At 51.0% G+C, this 23,514-nt stretch overlaps 1 protein-coding gene across 7 annotated transcripts in view; it reads left to right on the top strand.

Annotated features, from left to right (window-relative positions):
- Positions 1-23,514, top strand: part of CLCN5 (chloride voltage-gated channel 5) — a 93,562-nt gene that overhangs the window by 53,447 nt on the left and 16,601 nt on the right. For 3 of the 7 annotated variants that reach the window (XM_074277111.1, XM_074277112.1, XM_074277114.1), the window contains 2 exons: positions 2,947-3,105; positions 19,019-19,170. In XM_074277111.1, the coding sequence (XP_074133212.1) occupies positions 2,964-3,105; positions 19,019-19,170 (294 nt within the window). In that variant the 5' untranslated portion in view covers positions 2,947-2,963. Of the gene's footprint in view, positions 1-51; positions 185-2,904; positions 3,106-10,325; positions 10,448-15,443; positions 15,694-19,018; positions 19,171-23,514 lie in introns of those variants that run through there. The other 4 variants (XM_074277113.1, XM_074277115.1, XM_074277117.1 and 1 more) reach the window with 4 other exon arrangements.

Here is a 23,514-nt window from a genome sequence, read left to right as displayed (position 1 = left end):
TCTTTTGATCTCTCCTGAAGCAGGGTGCCAAGGTTTTCTGCTTTGATCGGTCCTGAGTGGAGGCTCCCTCGGGTGTTTCAGCAGACTATATTCTCCTAGGGCAAATCCACATGCCCCCAGAGAAGCTGATACAAGAGGAAGGGAGGGTTAACAGTGGGGGGGATTCCTGGAGGAAGAAGCTGAGGTAAGGGAGGTCCATGTATTAGAGCAAGGAGGAACAGCCTCTGGAGGGGAGGGTGGTGAAAAGAAGCCACTGAGGGGTGGAGATGTGGTGGAGCTCTATTGAGGAAGGCCTTAAATGCCAGCAGGAGCCATTGATATTTTATCTTAGAGGTCCTAAGGAGTCAGCGGAGATTTTTGAGCAGGGAGTGACAAGAGCAAGCCATGATTTTTAGCTGTTGTATTGATTTGTGTCCAGTAACGACAAGCATTTGTTGAGTGCTTACTATGTACTATGTGTATGTGTGTGTGTGTGTGTGTGTGTGTGTGTGTGTGTGTGTGTGCGTGTGCGTGTGTGTATGTAGGTACCAGTCATAGCCTGATCAAACCCACCCTGGCCACTAACAAAAGGCCCCTTCTTCCTGAGCGAGCCCGGCCAGCAGTGCACATCTGGAGCTGGCTGCCTTCTTCCAGGTCCCCCAGAACCCAGTGAGGCCGTGCCTTGCGTTTCCCTGAATGCCCATGTCGTACATTTGTTTGTTTCCCCCAGCTTCTGCTTTTGCACGTGGCATCAGTCAGGTCAGCTAAATCGTCCTTCCTTGTTTCTTTGAATTTCTCTCTTCCCTGTTCCCCGGCCTTCATGTTCGTAAACCACAGTTTGTTCCCTCATGTCTCCAACTGGTCGATCTTGGTGTGAGAAGTGCAAATGGCTTTAATTCTCCATGCAAATGGCTGGCAGACGCGGCTCTTTACGGAAGATGGTATTCTTGTTAAGTGCCCATCTCCTGCCCAATGTGTGTTCAGCCTTCTGGTTTGCTTTGATTGTCTCTGGTTCTCTTTGAAAACCGAGTCGTGCTCCTCAGTGAGCGGTTCCCAGGCCTGCTTCTGGCAGGGGGTGAAGCGTCTGGTACTTGGCACCAGAACCTCGCAGTTGGGCTGGGCTGGGCCGTGTTCGACGTAATCGAGCAGGGCCTTTGGGAACCTTTCTCTTGGTATCCGGCTGCTTATTTTTTCTAACTCCAGGAGGTTTTTCCCGGCCATTTTCAGGATTGTAGTCTTCCTGTTGTCTTTCATACGATTTATGTGGGACATCCACAGATGTGCCACTGGGATATCCAAGAAGGTGCCATGGTCAAGAGGACACTTGACCTGGAATCAGGAGTGAGGCTTTCACATTGACTAGCTTGGAGACTGTAACCTCCTTTTGCCTCAGTTTCCTCAGCTGTAGAATGGGAATCCTAATAGCACCTAGTTTCCAGGGTTGTCAGAAGGATTGAATAAGGTCATATTTGTCAAGTGCCCAGTGGCTGGCACGTAGTAAGCACTTAATCAGTGCTCATTCCCCTCTCTTCTGGTTATATCAAAAATTCTGGGGGAGAGACACAGAGTCTCAGTTCTTGCTGTGCTAGCTCTGTTGTCCGTATCCCTGCCCGGTCGGTGCACTTGTTCTTGTCCGTGGCTTCTCTGCCGGTGCCAGCGCGTTGGTGACCGTGTCCTACTTATTCTTCCCATTTTGTGGGTACATTTGGTGTCTTCTGGCCAGGGCAGATCCCTCCTTCTTGGTAACACGGCTCCGTGACCAGCCCTTTGGGAAGGGGAGACTAGATTTGTCTTCTCCAGCACCAGCCCCGATCTTGCAGCCAGTTCACACCTACCATGTGACCCTGCACTGCCCACTGGGCAGTCCTCACCTATAGTTCTGCAAAGACTGGCATTTTATGATTGTAAGCCATGTAAAATTATTTGAAGAATCTTGGCTTAAAAAAAAAAAAAAAAAAAAAAAAAGCCAAGGTAGCTAGGCGGCGCGGTGGATAGAGCACCAGCCCCGAAGTCAAGAGGACCTGAGTTCAAATGTGGCAAGTCACTTAACCCCAATTGCTTCAGCAAAGGAAGAAAAAAAAAAAAAAAAAACAAACAAACCTTTGGTTCATGGAAAAGTTTGGGATCTTTGCCCCAGAAAACCATGTAATTTTGCCACCTCCTCTTCTTTTTCCTGTCCAAATCCGAACCCGGCTCAAGGTCCTTTTGACGGGTGCTCTAAGTTGCCATGCTGATGGATCAGCTCCCTGAGCCGAGTTGAGCCTGGACAGTAGCTCTTTTTCATCCGCTTGGTGTTTGCTACGTGAATAGTAAGGCTGAGCCCTGGATGGCTTGTGGTGCTGGCTCCACTCCTCTGGGCTCGGGTGCTCCTGGCACGATGCCATGTGGAGGCAGACCTTTGGAAGGTCTTTTATTCTAGCTTTGAGTCCCTTACCCCAAGCCACTCCCACTTCAGACTCTCCTTTTGTTACCTGTGCTCAGATTCTTCTGGGGTGCCAACGGTCTCCCCATCGCTAATTTTCCCAGGGCATAGCCGTGTCCCGACTCTGCCTCGGCAACCTGGCTTCCCCAGCTTCTTTGCCGGTCTCCAGTACGTCCTCCCAATCCCTTTCATACGTTACCTTGTGGCCATGAGTGTTGGTACCTGTGAGGAACATTGGCCCTTCTAGAATATGGCGGCAGTGCTTGGCCTTGATGAGCTTGGCTTCAGCTTCTCGTCCTCAGTTCTGCCTTCAGGCTGTCTGGGAAAGCCAGGGTCCAGGCAGAACCTTGGCTGCTGTCCCTGTACATTGCCACCCCTGATCTTGAGGTCTGCCTGTTAACCCGGATTACTTGGGGCCGCCCGGGGGCTTCACTCACTGGAGGCCCAGCCTCGTCCTTGTCATTGGTGTGGGCCCGCTGAGAAGGGGGAGGGTGGTACCCGAGGCCCTGTCAGTCACCGTCCTGTCTCGTCTTGCCGCCCTCCAGATTCCGAGAGTGACGCCATGGACAATCCGGGCTTTCGGAGAGGGAGCTTCAACAGCTTCCACAGCAGCAGCAGTGATGAAGATTTGGTGGAGATTTCGGGGACCACCTTGGATTTCTCCATGACAGATGACGTCCCTCCACTTGACAGAGATCTGGGAGGTATGCCGCCTGCTGGGGCCTCAACCCAGTTCCAGGTTCTCCTTGCTTGATTTGTGTGTCTTCCCCTCCCCTCTCCCACGGCGGACCGCCCGCTGCTTGCGGGCAGGGCCTTGCAGTGGGTTTGCTCCCTTTCTTTTTGGCCCAGCACTTCGGACAGTGCTTGACGGACCACAGGAATTTAGTTCTCATTGGCTGACTGAATCAGTGGGTGAGTGGTCAGTGAGCGCTCATTGTAGGTTTCCTGCATTCCAGGCGTGAAATGCTAGGGCTACAAAGAAAGGGAGAAACGCAGGCCCTGGAGTTCATCGGATCACGGAGCCCATCGGGCCAGCCAGGAAGGGCCTCCATGGAAGCCACAAAGCCTGGGATGCTGGTGTGGGCCCTGAGCTTCTTCCAGTCAGGATGCTCACCCCTCCCCCTGCTCCCGTGCCCTGGCCACTCTTCCCTTCCTTCTTCTCTAGAGGCTGCTAGGGGGCACCTCCGTGCACAGAGCACCAGGCTTGGAGTCAAGGAGGCCCGAGTGCAAGTGCAGCCTCAGCTGCTTACTGTTTTTGTGATCCTGGCAAGTCACTTTACTTCTGTCTGCCTCTGTTGCCTCATCTGCAAAGTGGAGAGAATAGCAGTGAAATAAGAGAATTTTTCTAAAGTGCAGAGCATAGCGCCTGGCCCGTAATAAGTGCTTTATAAATGTTGGTTCCCTTTCTTGATTCCCTCTCTTAGTGATCCCATTCTGTTCCCATGGGTTCGGTTTTGTGTGACTCCCAGACGCATCTGTCTAGCTCTTATCCCTCAAGTTATGTTCCCCTGGTCCAAACAGAGTGGACTCTCCACCCCCCTCTGCTTCCTCTAAGCTTCCTTATTTTGGACCAACACATGTTCCATCACTTGGGCCCAAGGGACTTTGTGAATCCTTCTCGGCCTCCTCCTGCACCTCCCTCCAGCCCCCTATTTTATCACTTACCAAAGCCAGGGGCTTCTAGCCTCCCTGGACCTCGGATTTCCATCACCTTGTCTCCTTTCCAAAGCCACCACTTGGATTGAGGCCCTTTCCCCCTTCCCCTTACTCTGTCACAGCAGCCTCCTGACTGACTTCCCTGCCTTCATTTCCCTTCCTCTTTCTAACCCTTTCTCCCTCTGGTTGCCTAAATCACCTTTCTAAGACCCAGGACTGAGGCATTTTCTCCCCTGGGCTCAGAAACTTATCATGGCTTCCCAGGGCCTCTGGGAAAAAGTGCAGACTCCTCACCCCCTTGACCTTTCCTGCCCCCTTCACAGACTCTACAGGCCAGACTCACATTCCTGCCTCCATTTATTTACATAATCTATCTCCCTTTTAGGGCTGCCATGTGTGCCCTCCTGTGCTTTCAAATATCCTCACTTCTCTTAATGAGTTGTTGCCTCCTCCAGGAGGCCTTCCTAGATTCCCGCCCCCCCCACTCTGACAACCAGGATTCTCTTCCTCCTAAATGACCTCATCTTTGCACATGTTGCTCAGCTGAGGGATGGTTTTCTCTCTGTCCTTGTGTCCCCAGCACCTTCTGTGCAGTATGTGCTTGAGAAGTGTTTACTCAGGAAGCACTTTGAAGGGTAAAAGACCTGTTGAGGAGGGCAGAAAAACCCCGCAGTGCTGGTGGGACTGGGGGGCAGAACGCTGAGCACTTGAATAATGGGTCCCGTGCCCATGGCAGAGCTAAAGGCTTTCTTCTTGCCAGAAGCAATAACGTCACCAGTGTTCTGTTAGAAGTAACCGGTCCCCGGGGACCGCCGGCTCCATCTGAGAACCGTTTGGATGACGCTAGGGGCCAGAGGTGTGTGTTGGGGGTCGGCCTTAGAGAACGAGAGCAAAGCAGAGTCGGGGTGGGGAGCTGGGGAGAGCCGGAGGGCCGAACTCTGTCCTTTCTTTTCTTAGGAAAGGAGACTTTATGGCAGTGCCATATTAATATATGGCTTAATAGCTCAAGTGAGTCAGTCATAAGCATTCCCTGTTCCTTGTCAAAGGCACTTATCGAGGCCCCCCACAGCACATCCGAGACCTCTCCTGGAAGCCGTTAGCCCGCGTGGAGAGCCACAGCATCTCGGCCGCTCGTTCTCACCTCTGCGGGTCTTTGGGAGAGAGATTGGGACGGACGGGTAGAAATCATTGCCTTTCCATGCCGGGAAACTGATGCCCGGGGGACGGAAGGTGTGCACCTTGAGGCTGGCTGGTTGACTTCCTGCTTCTCGCGGGATTTCCTCCGGCTAACAGAGCCCCCAGTCTTTGCAGTCGTCAGTAGCACCAGCACCAGACCAGGTAGCAGAAGCACGTCCAGACAATCCGGCCCCACGTTAGGCAGGGCCTCAGGGGCAATAAAGCGGCCCTTGTTTGCTGGCTGGCCCGGCGAGGTTGGCTCCTGAAGAAGGGAGAGAGCCGTCACACAGAGCCTGATTAGAAATGCGTCCGAGGTGGCACATCTGGCTCCAGACTGGCAAGAACATAAGCTAAAAGAGCTGGGAGAGGGGGAGAAGTCAGGCAAGCAGCCCCAGGAGGTGGCTCTGGCCAAAGGGGGAGCAGTTCAGTGTTTGGGGCCAAAGCTGGTGCGTGTTGCTCCCTTCCCTCAGTCAGTCTGTCACTTAGGTGTGGAACGCCACTGCTGTCAAGAGATTACTGGATCTTCTCGCCATACTGGGGGGAGAGATGGGGGAGGGAGCAACAGGGCACGCTGCTTGGTTCTGCCTGGTTTGGGCTCTGTAGGGAATAATGAAAGAGCACATGGAGCCCGCACTGGCCCACTTAGGACACACACCTTGGAACTTTTCATGCCTCATCCTCCCTGGGCTGAGCACCAGAGGGCGCCGCCAGCCCTGCCTGCTGCTAGGAAGCCTGCTGGCCCGTAGGCTTCTCAGGTTCTAGAGCTGCCCATTTTCATGATTTCCCAGAAAAGCTGGACTTCCATGTTGGTGACAAGAGATGGGAACGGGGCACTGTCTAGCGCTGTTTTACACTAGCCATCCTCTCAACCTTCCCTTGGTTTTTCAGTTATCAAAACCATTCTCAGGGCTCTTCCCCTTAAGGGGAGGGCCCGTGGTCTTTCATCTGTGCACCTCCACCTAGCGCCGTGGCCCTGGGATGAGCCTGTGCGAGCCCTGCACTGCTCTGCTACTCCTGGGCCACTTCCCAGAGGATGGTCAAGGGAGGGGTGGGAGTGTCAAGGAGGACAGTGTCAATCTGTGTATGATGAGCCCTTGTTTTGTGGAGGGAGAGAATTCACACTGACCCCAAATCTTCCAGGCTTCTGGGGCTGCAGAGATGTCTGGCAGAGGAAGGACAGCTGCCGAGTTCGCCAGGAGATGGCGGGCCTAGGCGTTGCTGCCCGGTTGGGCAGCTTTGCCGATGTCCTGTGGCCTACTTGCTGTTGACTCTGTTGTTTCACTTAAGCCCGACTTGAAGAATCACTAGTTTTCCAAGTCATTGGAAGGCCCCTGAACCTTCTTGGGTAACTGGGGAGGGGTGTCTGTTGACTGCACTGCGTCGCCATCAGAATGCCCCCCGGATTCCTTTCAGGGTGACCAGTGCCATACCCGAGCACTCCCGCCTGCCTGAGATTGCTCTGTTCGCTGACCTTGTTCACACCGTAGCCATGCTGTCTTTCCAGGACTTTTCCCTGGAAGCAGAACACCCTCAGATTTCCTGCTCGTTCCAAGTACTTTGTGTAGACAGCAGCAGCGAGCTCAGAGCTGATCCCGTCGGAGTGACGTTTCAGGGGCTCAGAGATAGGTGCCAGGCGAGTGACTGTGCTCCCTTGGCATATGGCTAAGAAGGTGCCAGTAGAAGCTGGCACCCAGGAAGGGGACCTGGGATGGCAATTCTGGAGAATGTCCGATGGGCCTCGGAAGCAGAGATGCCCGTGGGAGGGAGGCCCAGGAGAGAAAATGGAAACATTGCTTAGGCTATGTGTATTCTGTCAGAGTTAGAGCACTCGGAGGAGCTTGAAGGCACTTCCAAAGCTTCTAGTCCATCCCCCTTTTATACAGAAGGGGAAACTGAGCAGCCAAGATGGTAAAGCATTTGCTAAAGGGCATGGACCTTGTGGTCCTCTGCCTGGTTTTAGTAGGAACAGTCCCTTCAGGAGGCCGGGGCCATCAGGAGAATCCTAAATGCCCTAAATGAGCCATTGCTCTGACTGTACCAGAATGGCCCATCCCTCCACTGAGGTAGGGAGGCCTGGCATTTGAGTTGACTCCTGCTGAATAAAGAGAATGGTCCAGAGAGTCCCACGGGCCCCTTGTGGGTCCACATTGTGAGACTGGGCCTATGCTTTGCTGTGTTGCACTGAAGTGCCCAGGTGCTCTCGGCCTTCCGGACAGAACCAGTGCCGGCTCTCTCTCTGCCTAGTTGGGGTCATGGCTCCCTCGGGCAGTCTGGGAAAGAAGCCCAGGTTCAGAGCCTTCTGAGAGTAGAAGCAGTGCATTTTGAAATCATTGAAAGAAACTTTAAATTTCAGGCAGAAGTTAGGAAAAATCAAGATGGGAAGTTTTTCCCCAATCTACATTCATGGACTTCCAGAAATCTACCCACACACCCCAGCTTAAGAACCTCCCATCTCTAGTGAAGTCAGAAGTCTTCCTTCTGTCCAGTTAGGAGCTAATTAATAGAAATAAGTGTAGGAAGGACCCCGGTAAGGGCAACTGGGTGGCACAGTGGGTAAAGCACCAACTCTGAATTAAAATCTGGCCTCAGACACTTCTAGCTGGGTGACTCTGGACGAGGCATTTCGTTCCATTTGCCTCAGTTTCCTCCTCTGTAAAGTGAGCTGGAGACCCCCTGCAGGATCTCTGCCAAGAAAGGCCCATGTGGGATCAGCAAGAGTCAGATTTGCCCAAAATGACACCATCACTGAGCCCCTGCTAAATAGCCTCGATGAAGTGAGAAGGGAATGGGGGCTTCTGGGCCACTGGCTGAGAAGGCCGAGGCTCCTGGACAAGTACACTTGTTAGACATTGAGATAGGACAGTGTGGTGGGAAGAGCCTTGGAGCTTTAAGTCTGAGCTTTTGGTTCCCTGAGCAAGTGACTTGCCCTTTTTGAACCTCAGTTTCCTCCCCTCTAAAAATGAGGGACTTGGTCCAGGTGACCTTTCGGGGCCTTGCCAATCCGGGATTCGGTGTTCTCAGATCTGCTGCTGGGGTCTAAGCTGAGCCTGGTGCTCTGGGTAGCCAGAGTTCTGCAGACTGATCTGTCCCTCGCTTGAAATCACTGCCCGCCTGGGCAACGGCCGCCCAAGAGTCCCTTCATCCAGGTCTCTGTCCCTCCCCTGCTCTCGCCGTGCCATCGCTCGCCTTGCTGGCCTCTGGCCTGACTCCTGGAGTTTGGGGGGGCTGAGACGCGAGTCCCTTCATCCAGCTCCCCATTCCCTCCCCTACTCTCGCCGTGCCATCGCTCGCCTTGCTGGCCTCCGGCCCGACCTCCCGGAGTTTGGGGGGGCTGACACGAACCTTCCCTCCTTCGGCCCAGTCGGCTGCAGACGGTTGACTTTGCAGAACCCGTGACTGTGGAGGGCCGTTAGAGGGCTGTTAGCAGAATGAGAAATGGATTCAATGCCTTGTCATTTGAGCCATTGGAAAATCTTTGGATTTGAATGGAGCCTTCTGGTCAGGTTGCTCCAATATTGATTTTTCCTGGCCCCTCACCGTATATTTTTCCTGGACTCAGTGAATGCAAATGAGCCTTTTCTGGTTTTGATTCCATCCTTCAAACTGAGATCCAAAAGTTGCTTAAATGAAAGCATCTTTCTCTTGAGAGCTTCGAGTCATTTCCTATGCAAGCCCATGAAACCTTGGCAGCCCCCCTCCCTTCCCCCCTCTCCCACCACAAACACTTTCCCTCTTTTCATGGAGACAAGGAGAGGGGCTCCTCAAACCTCTCCCTGGGAGACGTGGCCCTGGGGGCCAAAAGGGCCTGTGCCCTCCCTGGGAAGCCCTCAACACTCTACCACAACAGAGCTTCTTCAGTGGTGGTAGATGGCCCGAGGTGGCTAGACCGTGTCCACACCGGGGTCCTTATCTGGGTTTCATAATGCTAAAAGTTGGCGGGGGGGGGGGGATCCACGGGGTGCTCTGCATCTCGCCCCCCCCTCCAAGGACACTGACGTGGCTGAGCCCGGGGAGGGGCACGCTCCCAGCTTTTCGGTGGATCGCTGGCCAAGGCTTTCAGTGGGGTAGGTGGCTACCCCCATACGCCTGGGTAGCCTCTTCGCCATAATGATAACTGCTTGTGTCTGAGCTCTACAGGCTGTGCTCCTCCACTCTAGACAGGGACAGGACATGTCCGTTAATTGATGAAAACAGAACCGTAGGTTTGTTCTTGGCAGAAGGAGTGAGGGTGTCTACATACGTCTCGGAGCACTTCCCGCCTAGAGTGGGCCATCAGCTGGCCCGTCTGAGCTGGGATTTTTTTTCCTTCATGCAAATTTGGGCTGTAACCTATATTCCCTGTATAGGGAGCCTGCCTTCCCACAGTTGTTCTCAGGAGCTGCCAATGGGTGGAGATCACCCTCGCCTCCGGGGACTGCCTCCCTGTGACTACTGAACCAAGGTCAGTTCAGTGTACCATAGTAGATGGGAGCATCTTGTTTTACTGAACTTCACGGTCCTTGATTGAGTTGGCAGCCTGTCGCCACAGGGTACACAGTAGTTAAAAGCAGTAACAAATTGGAGAGGGGAGCAGAAGGAGCAGTCATCGTGGCCAAGGTACGCAGACTCCGCTCGCTAAAGCCTATTCTAGTAAGATAGAAAATATTCTTGAAATTGGATGTTCCTGTGAGATGAGGGTAGAGGGGCAAGGTGGCTTTGGGGTTTGGCTGGGGGGGGCTGGTTTTGTGCATTTTTTTTTGTTACTCAGCCTTTCCCATGGCAACCAGAGGGGGGGTTGGGATTCTTGCCCCCAGACGTGGTCCTGGGACAGCTAGGGAGCCGGGTCTGATGCCCAGGAAGGCATGGGAACGGCTCGTGTGGCTCACGGGCATGGGCAAGAGAAGGGTCTAGAGAGGGCACAGAAGCGCTCGGCCAGGTGTCCCAGAGCAGAGACTGTTCCCTGGCCTTCCTTGCAGCCGATTTGGCCTCCCAAGGCCTCGGGTGAGGGCCGCGGCACAGTCCCAACCGTCCCGCAGATCGGGTTTCTCCCCCTTGCGTACTTACCGTTTCTCTTCCATCTCTTGGATGGTCTCATTTCTTCCTCCCTCCTTAGACCCTGTGCCCTCCCAGACCCCAGGATTTTCTCCAAAATGGCACAGCTGAACTTGAACCCTCGGCACCAGCACGCCGTCTGGCACACAGGACGGACTTTGAAGGGAGCTCGCCCGCTAGATGGTAACATTTTCAAAATGCATTGTGTTTGATTGAGGACGTTTACCTTTGCCCAAGGGTTCCCATCGAGTTAGACTTCTTAGAGCCAGACCCCAGAGAGCCCTGGTGAGGGTCTGGGAAGTTCTGTTCTTGTTGCCAGCTGCTGCCAGGCAAGTCGGCCACTATGCCGGGGGGGGGGGGGGGCAGGGAGGGTGCTCATTCCATGTGGCTGATGTAGCCCTTTCCAGGAAGGGGAGCATCAGCTCGGCATGTTGAGGGAACGTTTCTAAGGGAGTGTCTCCATATTGGCGCGTTCCTCCCTACTGGGGAATATAGACGGTTTTGTAAAACGGCCATGTCGTCACACAGAGTGAGCCCGGCTGGGCCCTGAAGCTCTCCGGCTCTGTCTGGGATTAAAAGCCAAGGCCACCAAAGATGGCTTGCCATTGAGCAGCTCCTTGGTGACCCAGATTATCTTATGGGGGACTGGACCAAGCTTAATGCTCGCACGTCAGTGTCCCTGCCACATTTAGTTGATCAGACTGAGATGACTCTGGGAAGCTGGCAACACACCGGCCAGGGCACAGAGTACTCTTTTTTCTCAAGAGCTAAGCTGCTAACTAACTGGGTGGCCATGGCAAAGCCTCAGTTTCCCCATCTGTAAACTGAAAGGGCTCACCTCAGAGGGCCCTTTTCAGCCCCAGAGTCCCCTGAATCGAGAAGTGTCAGCTTTGCAGTGTAATACCTAGAGCCACCATCGGGCCCCAGCCCTCCAAATGCTGCTTTGGGCCAATGAGGGCCAGGGCCCTGCCCTGCTCCCTTCTGCTCCCCCAGGCAGTGAGCCTAATCATTAGCACAAGCCATGAACAGGTTAATGTGTGGCAAGGCTCTTGCTGAGGCAGCCGGGGAAGGGGGAGCAGACTGTGGGCTTGACCTTAAGTCATGCAGAACAAGCTGGGACAGATGGGTCCAGCCTCCGGGGATCCAGGGTTTGTTCTTGCTGGAAGGACCTAGTCAGGTATGAAATGAAATGCTCTGGCTGGGCCCTTCTTTGCCCCTCGCCGTCCCCTCCTGGATTCCGGCCTCCAGTCCTTCCAGATTCCAGGAACGTTGCCCTCTGTGGCGGCAAAGCTCTGGAAAGGCTAGTGAGCCTCCCGTGCCATGTGAACACGGTTTGGGAAGTGGTCACGGGGCACTGAGAGCCAAGGTTTGTGAGGGAGGGAGGCAGATACACGTTCCTAGGAGCGAAAGCAAGCTGCTTGATCCGGGCTGGCCAAGCCCAGAAAGGTCTGGCACAATTCAGAAAAGCCTGACCCCAGCCCTCCTCCCGAGGTGGGCCTGGACGTTGCTCATCATTGTCCCAAGTCTCCTGGTTCAAAACCGTCTCCTTGCTTTGGAGTCAGATCTGGCCCTTAATGAAGCTCTATTTTACCCAGACGTGGATTTCCTCCTGGGTGTGTACAGAAGGTCATACTCCCTCCTTTCTCCCCCTGGGCCTCGGTTCCCTCATCTGGACTTGGTGACCTTGAAGACCCCTTGGAACGTGAAATCCTCAAATCCTCCAACTATAGCGCTCTCTTTTCAGTGTTTTGGTTTTGCTTTGCTGTGGGAGAAGGGACGGTCCCCAAGGCCCCGAGAGTTAATGTGTAAACCTGCCCCTTCACAGACTCAGGGACGCATTCCAGCCCCGGCCACTTAGAGGGAAATCTGCTTTGTTACCTGGCCCTCTTTTTGTCCCATAAGTAAGTGCCTCCGGCTTTCAGGAGTCTAGCTCTCCCCGGGCTGGGTCACTGCTTCCTCTGCCCATGTGACCTTTGCCAGCTCTGGGAATCAAGGGGATCCAAAACCCCCAAGGAGGCCCTTTGATGATCCACCAAGAAGCTGGCCTTTTCGTCCTGGGGAGTGCTGTGTGTTCCTCCCATAAATAAGTGCCTCCTGCTTTCAGGAGTCTAGCTCTCCCCAGGCTGGGTCACTGCTTCCTCTGCCCGTGTGACCTTTGCCAGCTCTGAGAAGGCCTATGGGCATCATTGAGAATATTGTCCATTCAGATACAGGTCCAGCAGAACCTCTTTTCCCTGAGTGTTAAATCCTTCTTTTTCTGTGGAAGCCTGTTGAGAATACTGAGGTCAACAAGGCGTACAATGCTTCCTGCAGAGGGATGACCCCCCCCCCCCTACCCGGTGCTTCTTGGAGGGCAGCTGGTGCCCTGTCATTTCAGGCCCAAACGAGGCCAGTTGGGATCTCATTCCGTGGGCCCTCTGGATTTGGGCTGACTTGTTCAGAGCCGTGAACTCGGCCTCTTCTTCCTTCTTGCCCGGCTTTCTATGGAACGGCCTCGGTAGAGGAGCTTCCCAGGGAGCCAGTGCCCTTCCTCGATGTTGTGGCCATTGGGGAACATGGCGGCTGCCTGCTTCCTCTCCCTGGCCCTGGCTTTGCGACTGGCCCACCTTCTTGTCCAGGCATCTGTGGGCCTGGCGGATGGTCTGCTGCCCACTCACACCCACCATGTGTTTGGTTGTTGCTTTTGACTGAAATAACCATTCAGACAACAAGGGGGGGGGTTGGGAATGGCCGTCCAGGTGGAGCTCCAGGTGCTCCAGTCCCTCGCGCCCTCTTACAGCTTACAGAATCCTTTGGGAGCTGATAGTTCCCCCACTATCTGTGGCCCTCTCCAATTCGCAGAGCTAGCTTTGGTTCAGGCCAGCTGATTGAAGGCTGCCTGATTTTGTCATCAGCGGCTGCTCTCTCCAGTAGTAAACATTGGCTCTCCTCTTTACGAGCTCGCCTGTGGCTCATGTTACTTCCCCCCTGGTTTCTCGGGGCCTTCTGTTTAAATGGGAATCGGCAGCCTGAATTGCCTGGGAGCCGCTGCTTGGTGCTTTGTGGTTCCGGCTCAGCCAGCATCTAAAGGAGACTATATCTTTAAGGTTTCCCTCCTCGGTAACAAGCCTCCTTTTCCCCGGGCTGGTCCGAGGGGGTCTGGTCTGTTCACGTGAGCCAGCCAGTGACATCACATTGGAGTGCTGGGGCGCTGGAGGGTGGCTGGCTCCTGGGAGACAGGGCTGATTGCAAGTGCTCCCCTCCCCATCCTCCCCGGGCGGGCGGGTGCACAGCCACCCGCCCGCCTGCCCAGCGGCCACATGCAGCCTGCGGCATTGGCTTCCCACTTGAAGCAGGACCCGTAAAGGTAAGCGGCTGCTGCTGTCCCTGCCCACCGCCCCTAGGAGCCCAGCATGGGGTGGGGGCCTGGAGGGAAGCGTGTTCGGAGGCAGCCGGAGCTCCGACTCGGTCGCCGGAATGCCAGAAGGGATGGTGCTGGGCTCAAGTTACTGAATGAAGTCATGTTGTCTTTGGGCGGGGGGCTGCCGCTGCTGTGGCTGCAGATACAAGTTGGAGCGAGGGGGGAGCCTTCCTTCAGAGATTAAGTGCCTGGGATCTTTGTCTGCTACATCCCGGGGACCATAGGGAGCTGCTGGTGCTTTGAAAAAAAAAAAATCGATTTTTCAGGATCCTTTGCCTGGGATGAAATGCAGGATGAAATGCGGAATCTGGGTTTCTGGGTGTGTTGGCTTGCATGTGAATGGAGAGCCTGAGTCCTGGGAGCCTCCATCCTGCCTGCTCTCCTCCTCCCTCCTCCCCACCCACCGGCCTTTGTTTTTATCTCTCAGGAACCTAGCTTATCTCTCTCTCTCTGGGGCCTGCTGGGACTCCCTTCTCTGCTCCCTGGCTCTCTGGCCTTGCTCTTCAGTCAGGTGCTCAGAAGACTCTGCAAGGACTTTGCTTTGGGGATTTAAGATTAACTTCTCCTCGGCCAGGCCCTTGAGATTTGGCCTTTGGCCCCTTCCTCTCCGATGTAGGCTGGTTTTACTGCTACTGGTTCACCGGGGACACTGAGCCGCAGAGAGCAGGTACGGCTTTGTCTGGGAAAGGCCATTTTTGTCCTTCCTCTAGGAGAATGAGGGCCCAGAGCCTGGAGTGAGCTCAGCCACCCTTCGCGCCCAGATCCGCAGAGTGACCACAGTGCCAGCCAGGCAACATTGTTTCCTGCCCCTGCCAGGGCCAGTGCCGCATCAAGCTAGGAACAGGGAGTGTGGCAGCTGCCAGGCCCACGCCCTCTGCTGCTCAGTGAGAGCTGGCCGCCCTCTCTCTGGACCTGAAGGGGCTTCTCTGGCCCCTCCCCCAGCTACCTGCCTTTGACTCCACTGGCACTCTGCTCCAGCTCCTTGCAGCCACCACCAAACCGAGACAGGGGAAAGCTTTGGTTTTTGGACTGGGCCCAGCCTAGGACCAGGTAGCAACACCCTCCCCCCCAACCGCAGCCCCTCTCGCCTTGGGTACTTCATCTCCAGGAAGGGCTTGTGAGGGCAGGCCCAGTCTCCCTTCTTTGAACTGAGATTGCCTCCTGCCATCCCGGGACTTTTGAGAATGGGAGGCTGGGCCAAAAGGTACTCTACTCGTCCTAAAGCTAGTAAACCCCAGCCTCCTCTTCTCCTAATTCCAAGGCAGGGAGCCACCCCCTCCCCACCACCACTTCCCATTCTCTCCTTCCCATCCACCTCCAACGGCAACCCCCTTCCCCTCATGGAGCTGGGCTTGCTCCTTCTGTTGTTCAGGATCTTCCTTCTCTTTCACCCTCTTGCTCTTCTGCCCCCTGGCTATTCCCTCTAGAACTAGAGAAAGGGCACCTTTCTCTCCTGGTGCCCAACACATTGGAGAGAGGTGCTGCCTCTGCCTTTGAAGCTGCTGCTTCTATTCCCTCCCACCTAAAGGAGGTGTGTGTCTGGGCTCACACCCGCAACCCCAGACAGAACCGGTGCTGGTCATGCCCTTGAGCTCACCGTCCCTCTGATCTCAATCAAGCGCTTGGAAATTCCTCTTTTGCTGTAGTCCTCCGCTCTTCCGTTTCCCCTCCCCCCCCACTCTCTTTCCTCCTAAACCAGCCCCGAGACTCCACACTCATTCTCCATTGCTGTTTTGGGATCGCCAGCCACAGTGCGCTTTCTTTCAGGCTGATGGCACGCAGTCTGTCCGGGCCCGGCAAGTGCAAGTCCTGCAGGGGTTACCTGGCTGGGTCATCTGAGCTGCACGCCTTGGCTCCCGTCCACATCTGCCCGTAGCCAGAAGGGCGCAGACAGAGATGAGGAACTTTGGCCGGAGCCCATCCGCTCAGCCCGAGGGGCACAGAAATGAGGAAATTTGGTCGGAGCCCATCCGCTCAGCCCAGGTCCCAGCTTTTCCCTCCTTTGAGCCATCTTTTCCCCAGGAGAGTGGTGAGAAAAGTCTTGTTGTGATCCCTTCTGAGCAGCTCTCTGTGGGTCTGTGGTGTGCTTTTACGCTCATCCTGTTACCTGACCTGGTTTCCATCTTTGATGTCTTATTTGTTAAGAATTAGTCATGGGGCTACTAGGTGATCAGGACTTAGAGCCCGGGTCCTGGAGGCAGTTCAGATCTGGCCTCAGCCCCTTCCTAGCTGTCTGATCCCGGGCAAATCAATTCACCCCACTTCCCTCAGTTTCCTCATCTGTCAAATGAGCTGGAGAAGGAAATGACCAACCACTGCATTAGCGCTACCAAGAAAACCCCCCATGGGGTCGTGAAGAGTTGGGTACAATTGAAAGGTCACAACAGCTGCCTGTCTCCACTCTTGGTAACCCCCTGCCTCAGACCCCTGGCCTCCACTGGGCAGCAGCCTGGATCACCAAGGTCTGCAGTTTCTCACCCACATGGGCCACACTTCCTTAACTCCTGATGGTGGCAGCATCATTTGTTCCCATTTGAATTGCTAGCGATGGGTGGCAGGAAGCTCCCCAGTTGGCACACAGGGCTCAGAACGGGGACAGTCCTCTGTAGTAGTGCTGGTTTCTGGTTCACTTCCCCACCCCAGTCAGCAGCCATCACTATTCTTCTCTCCTCGCTGCAACCCTCACCCCACCTGTGGCTCCCTAGAACCTTTCTTTGGCTGGCAGACAGTGGCTCCCCACTACCAGGGGCAGTGCTGTCCCATGCCTCTCTGGGAAAAGCCTCCTTGCCAGCTGCTGCATAGCTCAAGACCTTGGTGGCCCTTCTTCTGGGAGAAGGCCTCACAGCCTGACAGTAGGGCAGAGCATGCCGGGAACATTGGATTGGGTTCTGATTCGTTAGAGAAAACAACGGAGGACTCAGTGAAGGGGGGGTGGGGGAAGCTTGCAGGTTGGGCTGTAAAGGATGAGCAGGAATTTGGTAGATAGAGGGAAGTAAGGGCATTCTGGACATGGGAAACACTGCCCCTGAGGGCCTACAACCCTGGGGTGGGGGGCGGGGTAATGGCCAAAGGGGGAGCTGGTTTGGTTGGCATTCTGGATATGGGAAACACTACCCCTGAGGGCCTACAACCCTGGGGTGGGGGCGGGGTAATGGCCAAAGCGGGGGCCGGTTTGGTCAGGCTGTAGAGCCACATGTATGGAGTAGTAGTAAGGGAAAGGGCTGGAAAGGCGGAGGGGTGCCCGAGGGGTGTATCGCAAGTGCCCGGCCAAGCCGGGAGACAATAGTGTCACCAAAGATCTCCGTCATGGGAAAACCTCCTGAAGACTTTTCTTATAAGAGCAATTTTGTTGGGGGGCTTAGGAAGGAGTGGATAGAGAATGAGTATTCAGGGAGGCAGGCAGTCTGGTAGCTGACACTTGTCAGGCACTATGCTAAGGGCTAAGGGTCGAAGGAATGGAGGGGGCCAAGGAGGGTACGTCACAATATATAAGTGATTAGATGATGACTTCCCTTCTAGCTGTGACATTCTGGGAGTCTCTGAAATGATTTCAAGGACTTGGGTTTCTGCTCATCAAAGTCTATGATTTCTTTTATTTCTTTGTTTGGTTATTTATTTAGGGTTTTGTTTTTTTTTTGCTGAAGCAATATGTCACGATAGGCCATCCTGTGCCATGATGGGAGTTGAAAGCCAGAGTTAGGGAGATGGGCTGGAAAAGCCAGGAGGGGGTCACAGATCAAAACATCAGCGAAGGCCAAGAGTGAGAATGGGAAAGCTTGTGGTTTGTGGGAAATGTCCGAGAATCTCTTGCTCTTGGAAGGGTGCGACCCTCTTTCTAAGACAGCACAGTGATGATGAAGGGGTAGCCAGGCCAGTTTGGAGGTTGAAGTAGGGCAGACCAGAAGTTGAGTGCGATGCTTTTGAGAGCACATGACCAACTGGACTTTGTGATCCAGTGATTCCACAGAAAGGTCCTGGGTCTCCACAAAAATATTCACACCCACCCTGTTTCTAGGGACTCCAAATTAGGAGCACTCTTCTGGTCAGCCTCTGGAGACGAAAAGAAATTAGGGTCGTCACAGAATATGGTGGCGCCACTGCCAAGGTAATATGGAAAATCTCTAGGCTGGGTTTGAATGGAAGTCCCAGGGCAAGAGCCTGCAAGATGGAATGAGCAGGATGTGACTTTTTGTAAAGAAAGCAGGGCGGGGCAGCTAGGTGGTGCAGTGAAAAGAGCACCAGCCCTGAAGTCAGGAGAACCTGAGTTCAAATGTGATCTCAGAAACTTTGTGTGACCCTGGGCAAGTCACTTAACCCCAATTGCCTCAAGGGAAAAAAAAAAAGAAGGCACAGCCAGAAATAGTAACACTACTTTTGGATGATTTGGAACGGAAGGGGTTTGAGTCTCAATTTCATTGCATTCTAAGGGTTTGTGTAAAATGTTGATGAGGAGAAACTGAGGCTCTAATTTGAGATGGATCAGCTACTTTTCTGGTTGTGTGATTACCCTCTGTCTCCTTCCCCAAAGGAACCTAGGGCAGGTCAGATTAGCAAATGAATTCGCTACTCAATGCTGTGTCAAAACAAAGTCTTTATTGATATAAAGGGATAGATAGGCATTTGGCCTCTAGGTTGGGAAAGGCCAAACTGCCTGGAAAGGGCCGGGATGCCAGAACAAGTTGGCGGGCACAAGGCAAGGGAACCGAGTGTGAGGAATACAATTTTAGAAATTCATTTTATATATAACCAGGGTCATAAAACAAAGTTTGTATAGAGATGTTATCCGACAGGTTCAGGAGATATTTGTAAATAAGGCGGGAATTTCTCTTAATCATTTTGTGCCTCAAGTTATCTCCTTTAACCCCTCCTTAGATAAGAATTTCCTGTATCTAGGGCTGCCTCTTTTTGACCTTATCAATGTTACCCCTTCATTTTATGCCTTTGCTTTTTTGTTGATGATTCCCAGTAAAACAACTAAAGTCCAAACACAGGAACCCCTCTGTTTTCCTTACGTCCTTGGAACCAATCAGTCATCGGGTCTCCTTGGGTCTCCCTGCTATGTCTCCTCTTGGCAACATCTCACCAGTAGTTGAGTTTCAGTTCTTCTTGCTCCCTCCCCACACAGACCATGGAAGTAATTTCATGCCTCATTTCCCCAATACTGCGACTTTGTACTGACTGCTTCTCCTTTGCCTGGTAATGCTGACTTTTGGGTGTGGGCTTCTTGTGAGATGGATTTGTTTTCCTCCTCCCTTGCATATCCCAGTGCTGGGGACAAGGCCCCCTCCCAAATCCTTGTTGATCCCTTAAGAAGTCAACTAGCCTGGACGGGTTTGTTTCCTCCTTTTCTGCAGAGTTCATGTCATACAATGGAGGAGAGACGAATGTTCCAAATAAGATGATGGACTTCTTAGAGGAGCCTATCCCCGGAGTGGGGACCTATGAAGACTTCAATACTATTGACTGGGTGAGGGAGAAATCCAGAGACCGTGACAGGCACCGAGAGGTAAGGCAAGGGTGGTCGGTCGTGGCCAAAGATGTCCAATGGGAAGAAACAAAAGTTTGAGCATATTTTTTCCCCCTCCTTGAATTTGAGTGCTCTGGCCTCCCTTAGCCTCTCATAACCTCCAGATGAGAGGCCAGAAAGAGTATCAATCATCCTGCTCTGTGAAATCTCCAAGTTTGCCTCTGCTATATTCCCCCAGCTCCCAATCTTTGAAAATTAGGAGGGTGTCTTTTCTAAAATGTCCATCTCCTCCAGCTCTCTGCCCAGTGGAGGTGCTTCGGAGATGTCTGTGCATCTATCCCTAAAGGAATGGCCTTACCAATGTCCCAGCTCTGTGGATATCCACCTTGGGTTTGAAGGCCCCTGAGCACGTGGCCCTCCAAGTAGAATTGTGTCCTAGGAGCAGCTTTCCATAGAGCAAATGGAACTCTGCCTTTCCTCGGGATGATTTTCCTATTTGCTGTTCAATAGTCGTTAATAAAAAACTCCAGCACGTTTGTCTGGGGATCAAGGAACAATGGACTGACTTTATAAGCATAAAAGGCCATTCAGAGAACATAGTCCTTTTTGTGATTGTCAGAGCATATGCTTAGCCTCCCCATTTTAGGACTGGCTTTCTCACTGGCAAATGATATCAGCAATTTAGCATTCCAGATTACGCCGGGCCTTGTTTTAAAAACTTCTGATTTTCCAAATGATTGGAAATAATTGGCTTGCATGTGTGGTGTTGCTCAAACTCTTAAGAGTTTTAAGTGCCTGGACTCACAGATCAACTCGAGCAAGAGGAAACCTGGCACAAATTGTGCCAGATTGTGTTCTTTTTAAAAAAAAGTATTATTTAGTTTTAATATTTCCTTTTCAAATTTTGAGTGCGTATCCTAAAGAGATCAAAGGAAAAGAAGGTATAAGTACAAAATATTATTAGTAGCTCTTTTGTGGTGGGAGAAATTGAGAGGATGCTCATTATTTGGAGAATGGCTGAACGGGTTGTGACATACGATTGTGATAAGAAATGATGAGGGAGGTGATTTCAGAAAACCATGTCAAGACCTATAGAAACTGATGCAAAGTGAAATGAGAACTGGGAGATTATATGTGCACAGTAACAGCAATATTTAATGATGATCAACTATGAAAGACATGACTACTCTGATCAATACAGTGACCCAAGACAGTTCCAAAGATTCATGATGAAAAAAATGCTATGTACCTCCAGAGAGAGAACTGATGAACTCTGAATGCAAGTTAAAGTATAAGTTTCTCCCTTCCTCCTCCCAGTACATCTTTCTTTTTGCCCCTTCATTTTTTTGAATAGAAGGAGATCATTTCAACATAATTGACTCACACCAGTGCCTTCTATTGGTGCCTTAGTAATGATTAGGTTCTTAGGATCTTAGATTTAAATTTATGATATTTTTAAATTTTAATTTGTTATATCATAGTATTTTATTTTTTCCCCAGATACATGACAAGAAAATGTTTAGCATTCATTTTTTAAAATAATATTTTCAGTTCCAAAGTTCTTCTCTCTCTCCCTCTTCTGAAAAAGGTAGGCAAGTTTGATCTAACTTATACATACATTTCCGTATTAGTCACAGTGAGAGAATACACATTTTCTCTTCAGCTCTAATCTTTCATCAGAAATCTTTGAAAGTCAACTATTCCATTCTCTACCCCACTCCCCCCAGGATTATGCTTAATTTTGATGAGTAGGTTATTCTTGGTTATAATCTTAACTCCTTTGTTCTAAGCCCTCTGTTCCTTTAAAGGAAAGCTGTTAATCTCATCTGAGTCTAACTGTGGCTCCATGGTACTTGAATTTTTTCTTTCTGGATGCTTGTAATACATTCTCCTTGACGTGGGAACACTGAAAGTTGAACACTATAATATTCCTGGGAGTTTTCATTTTGGGATGTAAATCAGGAGGTGATCGGTGGATTCTTTCAGTTTCTATTTTTATCTTCTGGATCTAAAATATCGGGCAGTTTTCCTTGATAGTTTCTTGAAATATGATGTCTAGGCTCATTCTTTGTGGCTTTCAGGCAGTCCAGTAGTTCTTAAATTCCCTCTCCTTAAGCCAGCTTCCAGGTTAGTTGTTTTTCCAATGAGATAGTCATATTTTCTTCTGTTCTTTCATTCTTTTGCTTTATTGTTTCATGGTGTCTCATGGAATCATTAGCTCACATTTGCCCAATCTTAATTTTTAAGGAATTATTTTCTTCAGTGAGATTTTTGTATTTCTTTTTTTGCTGAACTTTGTTAAGGAGTTTTGTTCTTCAATGAATTTTTGTGCCTCTTTTACTATTAAGTTAATTCTGTTCTTTTAAGATGTTATTTTCTTCTGTGTTTTTTGTCCTTCTTTTACCAAATTGTTAATTCTGTTTTCTTTTTAAATTTTATTTTATTTTTTGAATATGCAGGTGAGGATTTTGTTTCTTCTGTTATCCAACCTTAAATCACTGAATTGGGTGTTGCCTCAAGGAATACAAATTTCTTGACTTTGAGCTCTGGAAACCAGGCTTTGATAAAAAGCCTTTGGGATTCAAATGGAGCTTCTTGACTATCCCTTAAACTGAAATTACTCTGACTCTCATTGCTTAGCCAATAATGGGCCCCAATCTGTCTCTGTAGGTTGTTTGGGTTTTGTTGGCTAGGAGTAAATGTAGATAAGCAAGAAACCCTGAGGTCTTCCCCTCCCAGATTGGGTTGTTGTTGGTTGTTTGGGATTTTGGTGTTTTCTGTTTGTTTGTTTGGGTTTTTTTGTTTTTGAGTAAGTAAAAGTAAAAGAGGTCTTATTATTTATTTATTTTTTTTACCTCATTTCTTACCTAGTCTCAGTCATTGAATGGGTGTTAACCTCAGCCAGACTAAGACCTGAGAAAAACCTTAGCTCTGCATCTGGGACCATCTCCTGTCATCCTGATCTATGTCTTGTCACAGAATTGGAGGAGAGAGGCTAATGACTGTACAACTGGCCCTCACTTCAATCCAGTGCACTTGCTAGCCAAGATATCACCTTCCTCATGACATTGGTCCTCTTCAAGAATAAAAGACAAACAGTTCTCTTTTTATAAGTTTCTTGTATCACTCTTTTCTTTTCCCAAATTTTCTTCTACTACTCATCTCTTTTATAACTCTTCCAGGAATTCTTGTTGGACTTGGGGTCATTTTAGCATTTTAATTTGAGGCTTTGTTCAAAACTTTTTTTGTGTCATTTTCTTCTTAGTTAAAAGGCTGGAGCAGAATCTATTACACTCTGAAGTGCAAAAAGCAGAACTAGCAATCCTGATCTCAGATCAAGCAAAAGCAAAAAATAGATCTAATTAAAAGAGATAAAGAAGGAAACTACATTTTCTTCTTAGTTTCTGTTGGTCTTTCCTGCCACCATAGTTTTTTACGGTCAATTTTTATGTTGTTGTTTGCTCATTTTCCCAGCCTATTTCTTGACTTTGAACTTCATGTTAAAGTTGGGCTCTGATTATTTAGACATAGGGAGGTACTCTCCCAAGTTTCAGAAGGCTTTTTGGTGCTACTATTTTCAGAGCTGGTTCTAGGAGTCTGCCTGCAAGTTATTGATGCTTCCAAGGTGATGTGATCCTGGGAGAGGTATCTCAAATTGTGTTCTTAACAGCCATTGAAGCAGTGTTTTAGATGGTATCGTTTATATTATAGTGCTTCCAGTCTATCTCTAGCCACTTTAGGACTTGGGTTGGTTTTTGTAAAAGACCAATTAATGCTTAACACCACACAGACCTTTATTATGGTTCATTTCTTGAACTCTCAAGGGAAGAGTTATGGCCTAACATGAGCCTTCTGAGGAAGGGATAACAAGGATGTAAGCAGGGAAGGTATTTCTAGGTCTGTGAGATTTCAGAAAAGGGAAAGAGTGGAGTCTGGGTAGGAGGCAGGGCCATGGCAAAAGCAGAGAGAGCCTGCTGCCAAATTGAAAGGTTGGGACTTTGCTTGCTCAACCTTCTTTTTCAGAAAAAGATGGGGATGGGGGGGCGTGAGTCAGGGAGGAGAAAGTAAGATAGGGAGAGATCAGTAACTGAGCTGATGAAATTCATGGGCATTGAGGATTGGTTGTGACAGAGGTCAGGAACATCAGAAAGTGGGACTACTCCACTGAATCCCTATTTGACAGGTACTTAGTAGGTGTTTCTGGTATAGCTTCCAATTTCTGGGGGAAATTGGGGGTTTAAAATGTAACTTTTGTGTTAAGTCTAACTCACTCTTTCCAGGAGACAATAAAATGGTTTGTTTTTGAATGAATGTGTGACAGAAAGACAAGTGAGTGAGTGTGTCAGACCCTCCTAGTGTGTAATCTGTGCTGTGGGATATTTC

The sequence above is a fragment of the Sminthopsis crassicaudata genome, chromosome X, assembly GCF_048593235.1.
Source record: "Sminthopsis crassicaudata isolate SCR6 chromosome X, ASM4859323v1, whole genome shotgun sequence".
Lineage (NCBI taxonomy): Eukaryota > Metazoa > Chordata > Mammalia > Dasyuromorphia > Dasyuridae > Sminthopsis > Sminthopsis crassicaudata.
The sequence above is the reverse complement of the archived record's forward strand: the minus strand, read 5'-3'. Positions and strand labels throughout refer to the sequence as shown.